General features: G+C 45.6%; 2 protein-coding genes across 2 annotated transcripts; one reads left to right on the plus strand and one right to left on the minus strand.

Annotated features, from left to right (window-relative positions):
• Positions 1-3,088: 3,088 nt before the first annotated feature.
• DEU56DRAFT_908419 (uncharacterized protein) lies at positions 3,089-3,341 on the plus strand (the record flags this gene model as incomplete). The annotated part of the gene is made up of 2 exons (XM_041356999.1): positions 3,089-3,237; positions 3,293-3,341. 2 exons carry the CDS (start codon positions 3,089-3,091, stop codon positions 3,339-3,341), a joined length of 198 nt encoding a protein of 65 aa, XP_041212860.1.
• A 9,461-nt stretch (positions 3,342-12,802) lies between these two features.
• DEU56DRAFT_908421 (uncharacterized protein) lies at positions 12,803-14,064 on the minus strand (the record flags this gene model as incomplete). The annotated part of the gene is made up of 2 exons (XM_041357000.1): positions 12,803-13,282; positions 13,318-14,064. 2 exons carry the CDS (start codon positions 14,062-14,064, stop codon positions 12,803-12,805), a joined length of 1,227 nt encoding a protein of 408 aa, XP_041212861.1.
• Between the last annotated feature and the right edge of the window lie 2,110 nt (positions 14,065-16,174).

The raw sequence follows: 16,174 nt of genomic DNA on the forward strand, positions 1-16,174 counted from the left end.
TTGAACATGTGATTGCAGGGCTCATTCTCCGACACAACTCATCTTGCCAACGTTGGAACAGCCAAGGCCTGGCCTCTTTACCTGTACTGTGGGAATCTGAGCAAGTACGTGCGCTCATCACCCACATCTGGTGCATGTCATCTTGTAGGATTCTTACCCTCAGTACGCCAACAACCTCCTGTTTCGCTGTGGAACCCTATTTGACTTTTTTTTCAGCTTCCAGATTGCGTCAAGAAAACTGGCATTATGGCCCTGCAGACACATTGTCGATGAGAGTTGTTCCATGTGTGTCGGAAAATTTTGCTGGACGCTGTTATTCATGCTTATCGTCATGGAATTGTACTTCAGTGTCCGGATGGAATACTTAGAAGAGTTGTTCCCCAAATCTTCACCTATTCGGCTGATTACCCAGAAAAGTGCGCTGTTTTTCTTCATCTTTGCTTTTTTGTTGAACTGCTAATAATCATTTCAGGGTTCTAATTGCAACAATCATGTGGACACATTGTCTCATTCCGAAAGCCTTGTTTAATCTAGCCCATGAGTTCATTTATGGATGGGGAAATACCATTGACGGCTCGCAAGTTCAGGTGACCCTTGGCCAAGGGTCATGGGTGCCGCCTGTGGCTATTGTTGATATGTACCTAATCCTCGAGGAGAATGCATTTGTAGACAAGCTTGGCCCACTAGGTTTCAATACTTTTCATATGCTCGTTGTTGATTTTATGCACAAATGTGAGCTGGGCACATGGAAGGCCTTATTTACACATCTTATCTGTCTGCTTTATGCCCTTCCTGGTGGTGACGGCCTGGTTGCATGTCTCGACAAAAGGTGTGTTATAAACTGTTGTCTTATTTATATGAAACTGATGGTATAGATGCAGCGACTGACATGCCTGTGTGATTTGACATGAAATATCATCACTATATATTCCAAAGCTTAGCCGCAACAATCCGTTGGATATTTTCAATTTTCTTCGACACCACGAAAATGATCCGGCTGTATCAGTAGGTGCATCTCTCTCCTCAAGGTTCATCAGGTTCATCTCGCTCATGATAACATGCAGGGATTTATACCGAAACTCAAAGATCACATATTATATTGCCTTCAAGAGTTGGATATTAGTCATTGTGACCATGTGTTCACAGATGTCACAAGCACAATTTGGTCGTCAAACAATGCAGATATCTACAATTCTTGAATTTTGCAGGTACATTACACGACTTACGACCTTTAACGAGAGTATGAACGATACTATCAATCCTCGGACCCATTCCGATATCATGGTCCTGTCTGGGGAAACAAAACCCCAGCATCCATACTGGTATGCCTATGATGTATGGTTAAACGGTGAAGTGAAGGCTCAATGAAGATGAATCAAATCGAGACACTCTAGGTTAGATGGCTGGCGCCTGTGATCAACCATCAGTCGGGGATGACATGCACTCGACTTCCAAGGGTAGCTTTTGGTCGGATCCTTCTTGAGGTCACTTATTTCATCCTCGTGCCAGGCCTTGTACCTCATCCAGGCAGTAAGATCTGCACCGTTATTGACTGCTGTGTAATAATAGTCTTTCCACCAGGCGGGAAACATGATAGCAGCTTCTTCCAGTTCGGAACAGTCGACGTCAGGATCAAGCTGCTTAGAAAATGAGATGAAGGTGTCTCAAATCTTCCCCAGCCCCAAATCAACATAGCCTTGACGGCATTCATGTCGATGTCGGGTTATAATGTCTGAATTGAGATCAGGAACTTCAGTTAGCGTATACTTAGTTTGATAATGCAAAAAAAACTTGCACTGTGAGCCATGTGTTCAGAATCTTCGTTATCAAGGTCAATAACGGGTTCATTGTCTCCCAGAACCCAAACGAAAACTCCAAGGAGTTGATGTGACGCCAATTGTGATTGGCGATCCTAATTGCGGTGTAAGGTGGGAAGTGTTCGGTGATGAAATGTTTCAGAGGAAGTGCTTCAGAGTGTTTTCGGGGAATGTTCCACGCAGGAGAACCGTCCTCAGGACTGGTGTAGGGTCGCGCTTCGTGGACCAGCCCCAGGACAGCGATCTTGGCATGAGGATGACTAGCGAGAGCTTACGGATGGCATGTGCCTTATCCTCAGAGCACGCGCACTCCCCCACCGTAGATTTGCAGTTGATGGTCAACGTGGAGTTCATGTGAACCATTGGGAATATAGTGTCGTGATCGTAGGGGAGTGGCAATTGGCATCTCAACAAGGAGGGAGTGTTTGTCGTAATTGTAAGTCAGCCTGGCCTAGTTAGTATATTTACTAATGGTATTCCCGCGCAATTCAGGAAATGCCACAGGCATAAGTTCCAGAGTGGGGCAGCTTGGGGTTCCAAAAGTTTCCCCACAGGAAGACTGGAAGGAGGATTTTTACAATGCAGACATCCCATGTCATGAGAGCAAGTGCATGAAGGCCAGGGCAGGACTTCACGCTTGTGGTCAAAGGAACAGATCAATCATTGTGCAAAGGAAGTGGGCCGTCATGCCGCATGTGCACGTATGCAGTCCTTTCATCATGTCTTACGATGTTTTGTCATCTGAATGGATACAAATGCATTCACTACCAGATGTATTGACTTGTGCTTGGGTTTAAAATTTCAACTTCTGCTGCCACACTCACTGCAACTTGACTCAAGTGCAGTGTAAGTCATGACGGCGGCAGATCCTCTGGAATATTGCAAGCACCTTACCAATTTGTAGGGCATTCAATAGGTGAGCTATACTCCTCAAGCATGACCGGGTAGAATACCCCTTGACTGATATAAAGGATTGACTTGACAGACCTCCATCAATCATCACGAGGATTTGTCCCACTGGTACATCATGGCACCATATTCTGAGAGGCGAGACTTGCTTCATCCAAACAGTACTAGTCATGCATCCTTCGTCATATCCTCATGTGGCATTGCCCTATATGTCTCAACACTTAGCGAGTGAGTATATAACAGTTCAGGTAGGGCTTTAGTCTGCCGTCTATACCTTTCTCCACCATCACTCCTCATCTCTGTCACTCACTCTTTGTATTTATCACTTTACTTTGCCTCACATCCACACCCTCCCTTCTGCAATGTCTACTCCAGAGCAGCATCACCCTCTCAAACTTCCAGACCGGTCTGGAGCAGTTCCTACCTCTACAGAGGCAAGGGCGAAGTGTTGCATTGCCATGTTGAAAGAGCAACTGGAAACCATGAAGCAAGAAAGGGCAATGAAGCAGAGGTCCGTCGACTTATCATGCTTGACCCATGCCTCTTGCTCATATAACCTCCAAAAGACTGTTGCAATGGGAACTGAATGGGCCGCTTCTAGAGGCTCCTGAGTGACCAAAGATGATCAGGACTAGAGTCCAGAGTAAGTTGCCAATGTATTCAAGTATAGTAAAGGTATACAGTACCTAGAGTCCAGAGTAAGTTGCCAAAGAGGCAGGGAGCACTGGACTCTGGGATATGGGCGATGTACGGTAAACAAATGTAAACAGACAAGCCACAACACAAAGGTAAGGGATAAGTCGACCTAGACAAGTCCTAGGGAGGTCAGGAAAGTGAGTGAATGGTCAGAGAAATATAGGTAATGAATATGTACGTATAGAGACCATGAAAAGGATAGAAAAGCATACTGTAGAGGTGAATGATCATATAATTAACATGCAGTATAGCAGGAACAGTCATGGCTGACCACAAAATGCAAGCAATCTCCGCTCATTTATTCAATGTCAATATTTGTTTTAGTAGCACATGTGCGTGACTATGGTTCACCAGAACAATTTGCCAATTGGTTGCTCAATATGGTATGTGCAGCAAATTCACCTGCAAGCATTTTATGGAGCCTGATTAAGAAGGACCTTCTGTTATGCGAGATCAGTGAGGTACAATAGATGAGCAATCAGATTTTACCTGAAAGCTCTTGAAGGCTGGTCAGATAGTTTGCATTGTGTAGATTATTTTTTCTTCAGGGCCAGACACCAGCTTGCAAAATTCAGCCAGTGTTGGTTGTGGTATGGTGAGCTGATAGACATCGATGCCAATGGCGCTCATTGTACTACTAACCAGTTGCTCAATATGAATTGGAAACCATGTATTGAAGAGTCATTGCCCTTTCACACCTTAGTGCCAACACCAAGGTGGGAAAAGTGACACAATGACGTACAATAGACCCGAAGTATTATGGATGGCTCCAACAGCTATGTGCTCGCTGGTGAGTTGGGACTCTTTGCTGCAACCTTGATTAGTTGCCCAGGATCACAACTCATGGGCGCATCATGATGAGTCTTGCAATTGCTGTGAGATTGCACCCTTTACCAGCCTTTACCAACCCTTTCAACAGGCTGGACCACGGATCTGCTGTCAGAACAAATTCATCTTGATCTGCTTTTTCACAGAGCCCCGGGCCTACTGCTGTGAATTTACAATCACATAATTCAAAAGGTGTACGGGATAATTCAGCTGTTGTCTTGAAATGAAGGTACCACATGTTTCCTTACAATGCTGAAACCATGAAGAAAGCTATTGACTGCCTCCCCAGGGAAATTATCGAATTGCCAAGGGTTAGTGTTTGGATTAAAATAGTTAATGCATTACATTGGTCTTATAACTATCATTCATTCAATGCATTAAAATGACATGATAGCCTGCAAGTACACGGTCAATGGATTTTCTAGTTTTCTCAGTTGATAACAAGTTGTTCATGAGAGGCTTAGACTTATACAGTCGGTCATTAATTAATGGATAGGCTGATATGACAAACAAAAGATAGTGGCCCAGGATAGATAGATCCTATGGCCCTTGCTGCTGCTGCTCCTTTTGCTCGCCAATGTGGCAGATGATTCACTTGAATGCAATGTCAGGAGCCATGACAGCTTGTCGGATGTCATCTGGTATGTTGATGCACTTTTGACAGGTGACACAAGGACAATCATTGCGGCAGAACAGAGCATCCCTTTCACAGGCTTCATCTCTGCACACAATATAGAACTATGTTGTTCTTAGATTAGTGCTGAACTGTAATAAAATGTGTTTTCTTCAACTTACCTTGTTATGCTCAAATGCATCGCATTGTTTGGCCTGTGTTAGTGCAGTCGAGGTAGAGTTGTCCTCAGTTGACATGCTGATGGTGTTGTTGGTGATTGGCATGCTGTGCTGGTATGGGGCTGAGGCAAGTAGGAGCAGTTTGTAATGATGGTTGTGGATTTGAGTGTTTGTGGATGTTGTGATTTTTGAACCAACTCACCATGAGGTTATACAAACAATGCTATACAATCATTGAACCCCACATTGTTGAGCATCCTAAGTAACGGTCATGTCTCACCTTATATTCTTTTTCATGTTGCCATTTGAAAACTCACCATCAATTATATATTTATATTGGTACTGTAGTTCAGCTAAATAGAGGACACTATGTACATGGATGAAAGCGCAATACACAAGTCACAACTGTGTAATCAATCAGCCACAGTAATTAGGGAGTTGTATATAGTTGACATAATATGGAATGCCTGTGGTGCATTACGCGTGTGCACTTGTGCATGTTTTCACATTTGCCATGGATCACGTGATGTGTGTGTTATTTGTCTGTATGTGCGTGATATCTGTTTGTATTATGTTGATTGTTTAGTTAAGTTCAATGCATATATGTACTATTTGCCTTTGTTTGGTCATGGCTGATTTTCTTTCCTCACCTGTCTTTTGTCTTTCCATTCTTTCTTTCCCACTTTCTCACCACCCAACTACCCAGTGTGGCCTTTGCTTTCTCTCGTTCCTCAATGTCCACTTTCTGGCTTGTGCCCAGTCTGTTCTCATTCTCGTTGTCGTCCTCCTCCTACTGCCGTAGCATTCACTGCCTTTCTCAATCTCCACCATCCCAGTGCAGCCACTGTGTTCTCCCTCCTACATCAACTTCCAGCACAGTGATGCGCACTCTGCGTGCTCTCCTTCAGGAACTGATGGGTGCCCACTATGTACTCAAAGTATGTCTCTATTGTCTTCCTTTTTAAAAAATCTTTTTCTTCTATCCCTGCTCACCGCCCCCTCCTGTGTTCGTCTGCATCGTCCTGTGAATCATGGGTGTAATTCTCTGTAGAATAGTCTCCCGAATGCTGAATATAATGTCAATTGATGTGCAAATATGTGTAATTATAATGTACTGTGGGGAAGAGTCAACACTGTCATCTGCACAATGTTTATGTGTGATGGTAGACATGTTAAATGATGATAGTGTAGATATCTGAATAATTTATTGTATCATAGATGTTGGATGATTGTGAGATAGATATTTGAACTGCTGAAGAGTAGCAAGAGGCCGAGATTAAATAGAGATTTCAAGGATTGCTGTCGATGTTTGTATGGTAGAATGTGGATGTAGTGTGACCTACTAGGTACCATACTCGTGTGCTATTCTTCATGGAATGTGATTCAATATTTCACATAGTACATTGGATGTCTTCATATAAGATTTCCAGGGGACAGTGACTACTCCTTCTCATTCATATTACCTTGCTTGCAACATTGATAGGATTTGGTAATGGACGCTAATGGAGCATTACACTCAATCAAAACCAACACCTCACAGGGAGGCCAGACAACTGTTGTTGTGGCTCACTAAAGTCTCTTATTCAAGTCAAGAATGCGAGATATAGTGCATATATATCCAATGCATTGCTGAGTATGTACATCATGAAAGTCACAAGTAGCATCAATCACCTCCACAAACAATATACTAATAGGTGCAAAAAAACTTAATACAAGAATGTGAGACATCCAAATGACAATAGCAAGTGGGAAAGGGTGGCGCAGATATGTAGTCAAGAACAGTGCATTGCAAGACTTACAGGAAGGTGGAGGTGTGAACAGAGAGTCACCTGAACAATGTCTAAAGCTGAATTGCATGCAAAACAAGGTTCAGTCTGGAAATTAAGAATCAGACAACAATTTGTATACAAGTATACATCACTAGCACCCTGACTTGGATACCATTGTGACTGAAAGTGTCTTTGTCAGTCAACCCACTTGCATTGTCATGATTTAGAGCTAAAAGAGGGGGGGTGTAGATATGTTGAATAAGTTGAACTCCACAGAGTCTCCGGCATAGAATGAAGTTGGCGCGCTGTGGGCATCGTGCTGTGTGGAAGAAAAATATGATTCTGGTTACACTGAAGTTTCATCCTGTAAAAAAGAATATGTAAGTGTGATTGATTTGGTAGACAAAGATGTGCTTACAGCAGCAGGGGCGTCATGAGTATGCTAAATCCGCAGATATGGGTTGTCAAGATTAGATTGCTGGAAGAGTTTAGGCATGTGTGCAGCTTAAAGAATTTCAATTGATGACCGGCAAGTTATTGACTACAACAATTCAGCTGGTCAACTGGTCACTGATAGTCGAAGACAAGAGTCTATCTGAGGCACTTGTCACAATAGTCAGGGTGCTACCACTACCTTGAGGAAGCTTCCTTTTGAACCTTGGGCTGGGGTACATGGTTTGCGCATGATGTGGCAGGACCATCAAACTGCCCCTGACTTTTGTTTAGCTTTCCTTACTCCAACATATGTGCAGATACATTTTTTCTTTCCTTGGTCCTCTACTCCTCCATCACCCTTTGACCAGTACACTGAAGCCCAAAAGCAACCAGTAGGTGCTAGAGCTATAGGAGATAGAGTCTCCAGGAATAGTGATGATCTACCAATGTAGAATTGCCAGAGAATGTAATGCTTCACTGCAGAAACAAGGGAAAGGCCAAGCTGGACATAATTGTTATATTTACCTTCATCAGCATGTTCTTGGACAGCCCAAGAATTCACATTGCCTTTTGGCTGGATGTCCTTGGGCTTGCCAGAGGTGGACCAGATAGGTAGTTCCACAACATTTGGCAAATTCAACCTGGGGCATGGCCTGAATCTCAGGCCTGCTTGTGTCGGTGTAGGAACCTCTAGGTACTGGCCACTCAGAAATCCTCGCAGGGATGTTACTGTGGAAGAGTCAAGAGTCACTAGCCTGAGAATCTGTGTTACTTCAAGCATTCTTTGCCACATTTGAGGCTAAAATAGTTGTTAGTTTGCAGGAGAGTATGAAGGTCAACTTCAAACTTACTGGCAAATCATCTCCAACTGGACCCTAAACATCGGACCTACTCAGATCCTGAGCCTCGGACCCACTTAACCCCTGAAAACATTGGATCTACTTCACAGTTCATCTCCATCCCCATTTCCCATGATCTGCTTGACAGTTCATTTCCGGTCCTGCTCCTATTCTGTTACCCCATTTGTATAGTCCCCTTGTCCTAACCCCTATATGCCCGGATCTGCTTGACAGTTAATATCCGACTCCACTCCCAATCGTCCACAGTATGTTTTGTTCTGCTGGTACATTTCCTACATAGCCTTATGTTCCAAGGACTGCACTTCAGCCGGATACCCGTCAAATACACTACAGTATATCAACCCTTTGTAACTTGTAGTAGTTTCTGGAGTTCGAATATGACCTTAGATTATCCTCATTCTGTTTCCCTGGACTGGAATCTGTCCCTCGGGTCCGGGATCCATTTCCATGGACTGGACCCCACTTCCTGGTTGAACCTCTGTGTCCTGGGATTGATTCCTCGGGCTATACTCCGCCTCTACCTTCGGGTAGTCTACCTCCATCAGTTTCTACTCTGGACATTGTCTAGTGTAGCCTTACCTCTAGCTTCCACCTTCTCAGACTTCCTGTCCTCTCGGACATCCTGTCCTTCTGTCCTCTCGGACTTCCTGACTTCCTGTCTTTCCGTCCTTACACCTGTCTGTTCTGTCCGCCACGTCCGCCGGACTAAAGCCCCTATTCTCCGGGTGTACTAAACCCCTATTGTCCGGCGGACTAATCCTCTTATGTCAGCCGGACTAACCCTATGATTGGCCGGACTAACCCTCCTTATGTCGGCCGACAAACCCTCCTTATGTTGGCCAGACTAACCCCCTGAACATCAGCCCGACTCTTCATTGGGAAAGCCTACCAGACTTGTCCCCTTGAAGTCCACCAGGATTCATCATCCTCCCTCGGACTTTGTTTCTAGCCTTCGGAAATTAAGGGCATGCACTCAGGTAAGGGGCGCAGCGCATGAGCTGAAGCCAAGCCCTTCAGATCCGCCCTTTGAGCATGGTCTTAACACATGTCATTTTCATCTGCCTGGTCCTCTCCTTCATCATTGCAACACTTCTTCCCATCACAACCTGCACAACCCAGCATTTGTTTGTTCACGACAAGCCCAAACAGTGATTGAAGATCACCACATGTTGAATTTTGGCTCTGTCTATATACCCTGTGCAAAAGCTGTGATGCATGTCATCACCTTTGATTCTCCTCTGTCCCAGAGGTTGTTGTGATAGATGGCACACTTGTGTAGGAGTACAGAGGTGTCTATTAGGACTAGACAACAGTCAACCTCAGTCGTTATCAATGGCTTTGATTATTATATACCTAGACAACAGTCAACTATCGTAGTGATATTAGCGTCTAGGTATCATAATGATAAATAAGAGAACATACATACCCTCAGTCGTTATCAACAGACTGAGGAAAGAGGGAAAAGCAAACAAGAGAACTATATGTAGGGGGTTTGTATTCCTATGCAATACTCCATTGATCCGTGTCGCATTGGTCACGTGCATGTTCATGCCGCAATACTCCTCCTCAACGCGATACGTCTCCTCCTCGAGTTCATCACTGTAAGCCCAGGTAGGTTCATAGATGTCCATGGTCTTTCTTCGGTAATGCCTTAGTAAAGATGTCGGCGAGGTTCTCGTGGGTGTTACGACAGAAGTCGTGTTTGAACTGGGATAGTTCAACGAAGAAGACGCGTCTTCTAAGTTATAGATCGGGTGTCGGAATGTCAATATACCCGGTAGCCTTCGTCAGGATATGACTAAAGGATAGGTAAGCTTCTAAGGCGGAGCCGAAGAAGGGTTTCGCTGTTGACTGCGAAGTCTAGGCGAGAGATCGGTATTGGCTCAAAGACGAATAGTCTAAGAGAATCAAAGGTAATATCGACTCAAGGATAGCGATCCAAGAGTATAGCAGTTCGTAATCAAGTTCAGGAGATCAGGTAATCGTTCAGGTAAAACCCAGTAGATTCAAGTTAGGGAAATACAGTACAATGGAGTCAACTATATATAGGGAAATAGGGACAATGTTCAGGGCAGGTCAAGGAACTAAAGATAGATATATCAGGAAGGTAGGGTTGAGGGTATATGACCATGAGGTCAGGGATCAGGGTTCATGGGAAGATCAAGGGAAATAGAAGTACAGGCCGTGAGGCGGAAGATCAAGGGTTCAATGGAAGCGTCTAGCTTCTGTCACAGAAGGTCAGGGTTGGCGGGGATCAAGAAGTGTGCATCAAGCATCGTGGTGTATCGTGAAGAGGTGATATTTGTGACGGTGTGACAGGGTGAAAGGGTAAGAAAAAGATAGGGGGCCATGTTACTGTAATTGGCGTGGAATGAAGTGTCCTCTGTGAGAATGATAGCGCCGTTGTTGTCGCACATGAGAGGTGAGACGGAAGTTTGTTGGAAACCAATTTCGTGTAAAAGCATGCGGATCCACGCAATTTCCTTGCCAGCTTCGGATGCAGCGATATATTCGGCTTCACAGGTCGACAATGATACTGTTTTCTGTTGTCTTGCACTCCAAGTGACGACACCTGATCTGAGAGAGCAAGAGTACCCGCTAACAGATCTCCTTGTGTCGATGCAACTGGCCAGATCACTGTCGGTATATGCGAGTAGGCGGGCGACGTGTTCGCCTCCGAGAATGAGTCGGAGAGATCGGGTCCCTTTAAGGTATCGCACAACACGTTTAGCGGCCTCCCAATGGGTCGTCCCATAGGAGTCGAGGAACTTGCAGAGTTGTTGGACTGCATATGATATGTCGGGATGGGACCCAATGGCAAGGTACATCAAAGAGCCAACAAGTGAGCAATACAGGGTGCGTGTCATGAGTTCGCGTTCGGCGTCGGTGCGAGGGGAGTGATCTCTGCGTGATAGTCGTAGGCCCAGGTCCATGGGTATAGTACATGGTACAGCATCTGTGAGTCCGAATTGAGTGATGATGTGATCAATGAGGGCGGTTTGGGAAGGTGCGATGGTACGTGCTGGTCGATCACGAGAGATGGTGATGCCAAGGCAGAAATGTGCGTCCCCAAGTTCAGCTACTTGCCATTTGGTGCATAGTTGAGCCTTGAAATTGGTAAGGGCAGCCTTGGAGCTGCTAACAGTGAAGAAATTGTCAACATGTACTGTGATGAGGAGGATACCGGTGGGTGAACGGCGGAAATAAATGCAGTGTTCGCTTTTTAGACGCATGAATCCCCATGTTAGCATCGCTTCATTGAGAGTTTTGTTCCAGATGAGCCCGCCCTGTTTCATACCGTAGAGTCCTTTCTGGAGTTCCCATACGTGATCTTCAAAGCCTGGGACGACGAAGCCCTTGGGTTGCTCCATATAGCAAACCTCGTCCGCGTCAAGCAGGCTGTATAGGAAGGCCATTTTGATATCGAGCTGCTCGATCTCCCAATCGAGGGCAGCGCCGATGTGCACGAGAATGCGAAAGGATTTGAGGCGTGCTGTTGGCGCAGAGGTTTTCGTGTAGTCTTGTCCCCAAATGGCAGAATACCCTTTGCATACATAGCATGCTTTGGAGCGGGCTGCGGCCCCATGTTGATCGTGTTTGAGTTTGAACACGGGTCGGCCTTTCATAAGTTTGTGGCCTGCGGGTATGGACGTGCGTGGTACCAGCTTGTAAATGCCTATGTCCCGTAACAAGTCAAACTCCTCCTTGAGAGCTGCTGTCCACTCGCATGCGTAAGGAGAAGCCATTGCTTCAGCGTAGGAGGAAGGATCGTCTGATTGTTCGTGGTCAAATCCATCGGGGACAGCTGCAAAAGCCTCGTAGAGGGTGGTGAGTTCGTCTTCTAGTGCCTTAAGGTCAGCAGTGGGGAATTCTGCATTATATGCACAATCTGATAAGTTATTGAGATTGCGAAGTCGCTCGGTGGCGGCCATGGAGGCAAGGGCAGCGCGTTGTGCCGCTGGTATGTAGGTGGTGCCGTCCATAGCGCAGAGTTTCTCGGAGGGAACATGGGCATGGGTGGAACGACGTGGGGGAGGTTGGGGTGGGAGTACCAGAATGGGAGGTGGTAGGACGACATCATCAATGTCGGGAGCATTGACGACGGAGGCACATTGGGAGATGGGCTCTGGTGCGTCAGGTCTAGAGGGCGCAGGAGGGTTAGACAATGTGCTACCAGGGTGTAGAGGAGTATGATGGTCATCAAAGGACTCAATAAAGGATACGTTGGAATGGTCCATGGGGGGACGAGCCATGGGACTCTAACCAGAAGCAAGGAACAAGCAAGTGGAATAGGGTAGGAAATGGCTACAGACATGCATGAAGTATATCTACTGAGTGCCTCGAGGCCCAGGCAAGACCCCTGGCACCCCTGGCAGACCCCTAGATGAGCCCCTGGCCCAAACCCCCTAACACAACGTGGTGTGAAATGAATACTTTTTTGGATGTGCGATGAAAGCACTGATAAGCCTTAGAGTCGAGGGAATGCCCGATGAGGATGCATTCAGTTGAGCGGTTGAAAATTTTTGGGTTGTGTCGGTTTTGAATAAGAACGAAAGCACAGTATCCAATTTCGTGAAGGTGAGATAAGTCAGGTTTGCGAGAGTACCATCATTTGTAGGGGGAATGGCCATTCTGTGATGAGACTGGGGTACGGTTAGACAAGTAAGCCGCGGTGAGGACGAATTCGTCCCAACGGTTAGCAGGTATCGAGAAAAAACGGTACGACAGATGGGTCGATTGGAGTACGCGCACATTGGTTGGGAGCTTTGTAGGTTATACCCGCGAAGTCGACAGACTGAGAGTGGGTATGCCAGTCGACGCTAGCTTGGAGGTCAATGGCAGCGAACAACGTGTCAAAAGCGTCGTCAGGTAAGTCCTCGATAAAGGCTGATGAAAGAGTATCATGCGCAAGACCCGCGAATTCTTGGGTTGGTGTAGTGTTGCCAGGGGTGGAGGCGACGAAGATGGCCTCATGGGTCTCAGCGTCCAGGAGATAAGCACGACCGTTTGTGTTGTAGTGTAATCCACCGGGTTTGCCAGTAGATGCTCCCTTGGTTGGACACGAGGTAGTGGGTCCAGGGGGTTTTGCAGAACCTGTAGTACCACCGCCTCCACCTGCTCGTGCTGCACGACGGCGCACAATAATTTTGTCCTTCTTTTCTTCCATAGTGCCCCCCTTACCATATCAATCTTTGGTAGAATGCCACCAACCGCCGCAAGTGGTGCAGCAGCTGGAGTGGGTAGATTGGCCACAATCTGTGCATGGGGGGTGGCTGCGGTTAGGTTGCTTCCCTTTGTTTGAAGCCAACATGGCGACGTCACCGGACCCCTTCCCTTTGTCATTGTCGACGAGCTGTTGTTCCAGTTTGAGGTGGGAACAAATATTGACGGGACCATAGGGAGTAGAGGGTGTGCTAATGATGATGGTGTCGGTGACAAGGCCTGTTGGATCAGCAGAATCTGAGCGATAGGTCCTACTTGCTCATGGTGAGGTTTAAGCGACAACCAGGCGGCATGCACTTCGGTGAAGGGGAGTAGGAAATCCTGGTCCTCTGTGCAAGAGCGAGTGCTAAGCGCTGTTACGATACAAAGGTTGTTAAGGTCCCAAGTACTGGCACCCGCGGGATCTAGGATGTCATTGGGATGTGGTATGACGCCGAGTAAGTAACCTCCTCCGTGTTTAAGGAGTAGATAGTTGTGTATTTTGGCAGACCACGTGCCCCAGTTGTTCTGGCCACGATCGAGAAGCTCAATCTTTTCGAGATCGGTGTGACTCAGGGTGATGGCCGTGATCTTAGAAGTCGGCGTTGACATCACTGTGGTGATCGGCCCAGCCCCGTGTACGATAGGTGCTTGGAGTGTATTGGTGTGGACGGATGGGCAGATCGTAGAAGCAGATGAAATTGGCTTGGGGATGCTTGTGTTGGTACTGTTAGAGCGCAAATGATGTTTTGCCATGCCAGACAGTGGTGGTGCGAGGGAAAGAAAGTGGGCGAGGAAGTGATGCAATCAGCTCGTTATTTAAGGTGATCAATGGCTGTAGTTCAGAAGTGCTTCTCGCTCGAAGAAGTAATATGAACAACGACTTGATGATGTCGAATTAAATCAGCATGTATCACTGCACGCCGGTGACGTGAAAGCCCCGATAAGTGTTTTATTGTGTTGATGAAGTCCAGAAGGTTTCCGCTCGCTCGGTTTTCGAGTGAGCAAGGCTCATAACCTATTAGGACTAGACAACAGTCAACCTCAGTCGTTATCAACGGACTTGATTATTATATACCTAGACAACAGTCAACTATCGTAGTGATGTTAGTGTCTAGGTATCATAATGATAAATAAGAGAACATATCCTCAGTCGGTATCAATGGACTGAGGAAAGAGGGAAAAGCAAACAAGAGAACTATATGTATGGGGTTTGTATTCCTATGCAATACTCCATTGATCTGTGTCGCGTTGGTCACGTGCATGTTCATGCCGCAATAGTGTCTGTCTTGACTTGTGAGCAAAAGAATGCCAACATATGCTCATCATCGTCCAAGAGTCCATTGAGAGCACAAACCAGATGACCTAATGACTGGTGTGCTGCAATATGCTGGACTAGAATGATGTGCATCCAATTTCTGGAAGGTTTGTTGGTGACCTGAACTGTGCAAGGTTGTCCACCTTGATACTAAATGGTTTGATGAAGCTCAACATCTGATGGGGAGAGGCAGTAGCAAACAGGAGGCTGACCAGTATCTTCATGGCACTGGATTGCCTGGCAAGAACCCCCCATGCCTTGATTTGTTCTGGATGGCAGTTGACTATATCATAAAATTTATCTATGAAGGCCTTGGTGAATTTATTCCCAAGGGAGTAATCCATGGGGAAGATGACCGTGGGCCCTTAATCAAGGTTATCTTGATACTTCTTGTAACAATCCAGAAAAGGCCTGTAAAACAATTTGTTCAGATACAGTGCCAACTTATTTGTGGCCTTGAAATAATTGTAAATATGTGGAGTCCTGTGAGGTCCAGATAGCATATCTTTTGAAGGATGAAGACTGTGCTGAGGCCATAAACATCAACCATCATGAGCTTGATTGGGCTATGTGGAAACCAAATGTAAGATGCCTGTGACCTTGGTGGTGAAAATATTATTTTGATAAAGGTACTGAATGCGGTTCAAGGTGAAGCTTTTTTGATTGTTGGATAAGCTAGTTATGCTGCCAGGCGGACCTTCATCCCTCGTATACTTCATATAGATGTTGCCTTTGTCAGTGCAACTGTTGCAAGGAGAATGCTCTATACCCAGTCAATGCACAAGTAGTTGAGTTGCGGCCAATGCTTTATTGAGAAGTTTGTTCTGTGCTAAAGGTTAGATAAACCACTGGGGAAAGTGTTAAATACACACTCCTATACCATCAAAATGTATTCTTTCACCTTGCTTCTCTGTCTCATCCAAGCACAAGGGAGAGAATCCCATAGCTTACAGGGCCTGCTTACTAATGTGTTGACCACAAGGCTGAATCTACAAGGTTTTGGTGATCATGTCTGGGCATTAGTGCCTGAATAAAATTTTATGTATTCTGCCATGCTAAGCTAACATATTTCGATAGAGAGAGAGAACTAATGGGTGTCGTAGCCCGGGACTAGGTTAGAGGAGATGTGACTCAAACAAATCTAAATAGGATGCCTTTGTATATTATGCTCAATCCTAGCAGGTCTTACACCAGCCGGGGGTTTTGGCTGTGGGCTGTGTTAAGTTGTTGCATAGTCTCACAGCACCTTGAACTGACATGGACAAGGTAAACACAACCCTTACATGGACAAAGTGATGTCTTTGTTCTTAGTCCATCAAATTACTATGAGTAAACAATCTATGTAATGCCTTCATGCGAATCTTATACCTCAGTTGAACGCTAAGAGCAAGAGAATTATATTATGTAAACTGTATATTGATGTTTGTACAACTCTATAACACACAACACTCAACCAAACAAACATTGCCCTGTATTACATAATCTCTTTCCCTTTTTCATTAACCACCATCTCCATTTTGTTGGAAATTTTATCGCCCCATGATCATT

Source organism: Suillus clintonianus, assembly GCF_016758775.1.
Source record: "Suillus clintonianus strain FC179 chromosome Unknown DEU56scaffold_9, whole genome shotgun sequence".
Classification (NCBI taxonomy): Eukaryota; Fungi; Basidiomycota; class Agaricomycetes; order Boletales; family Suillaceae; genus Suillus; species Suillus clintonianus.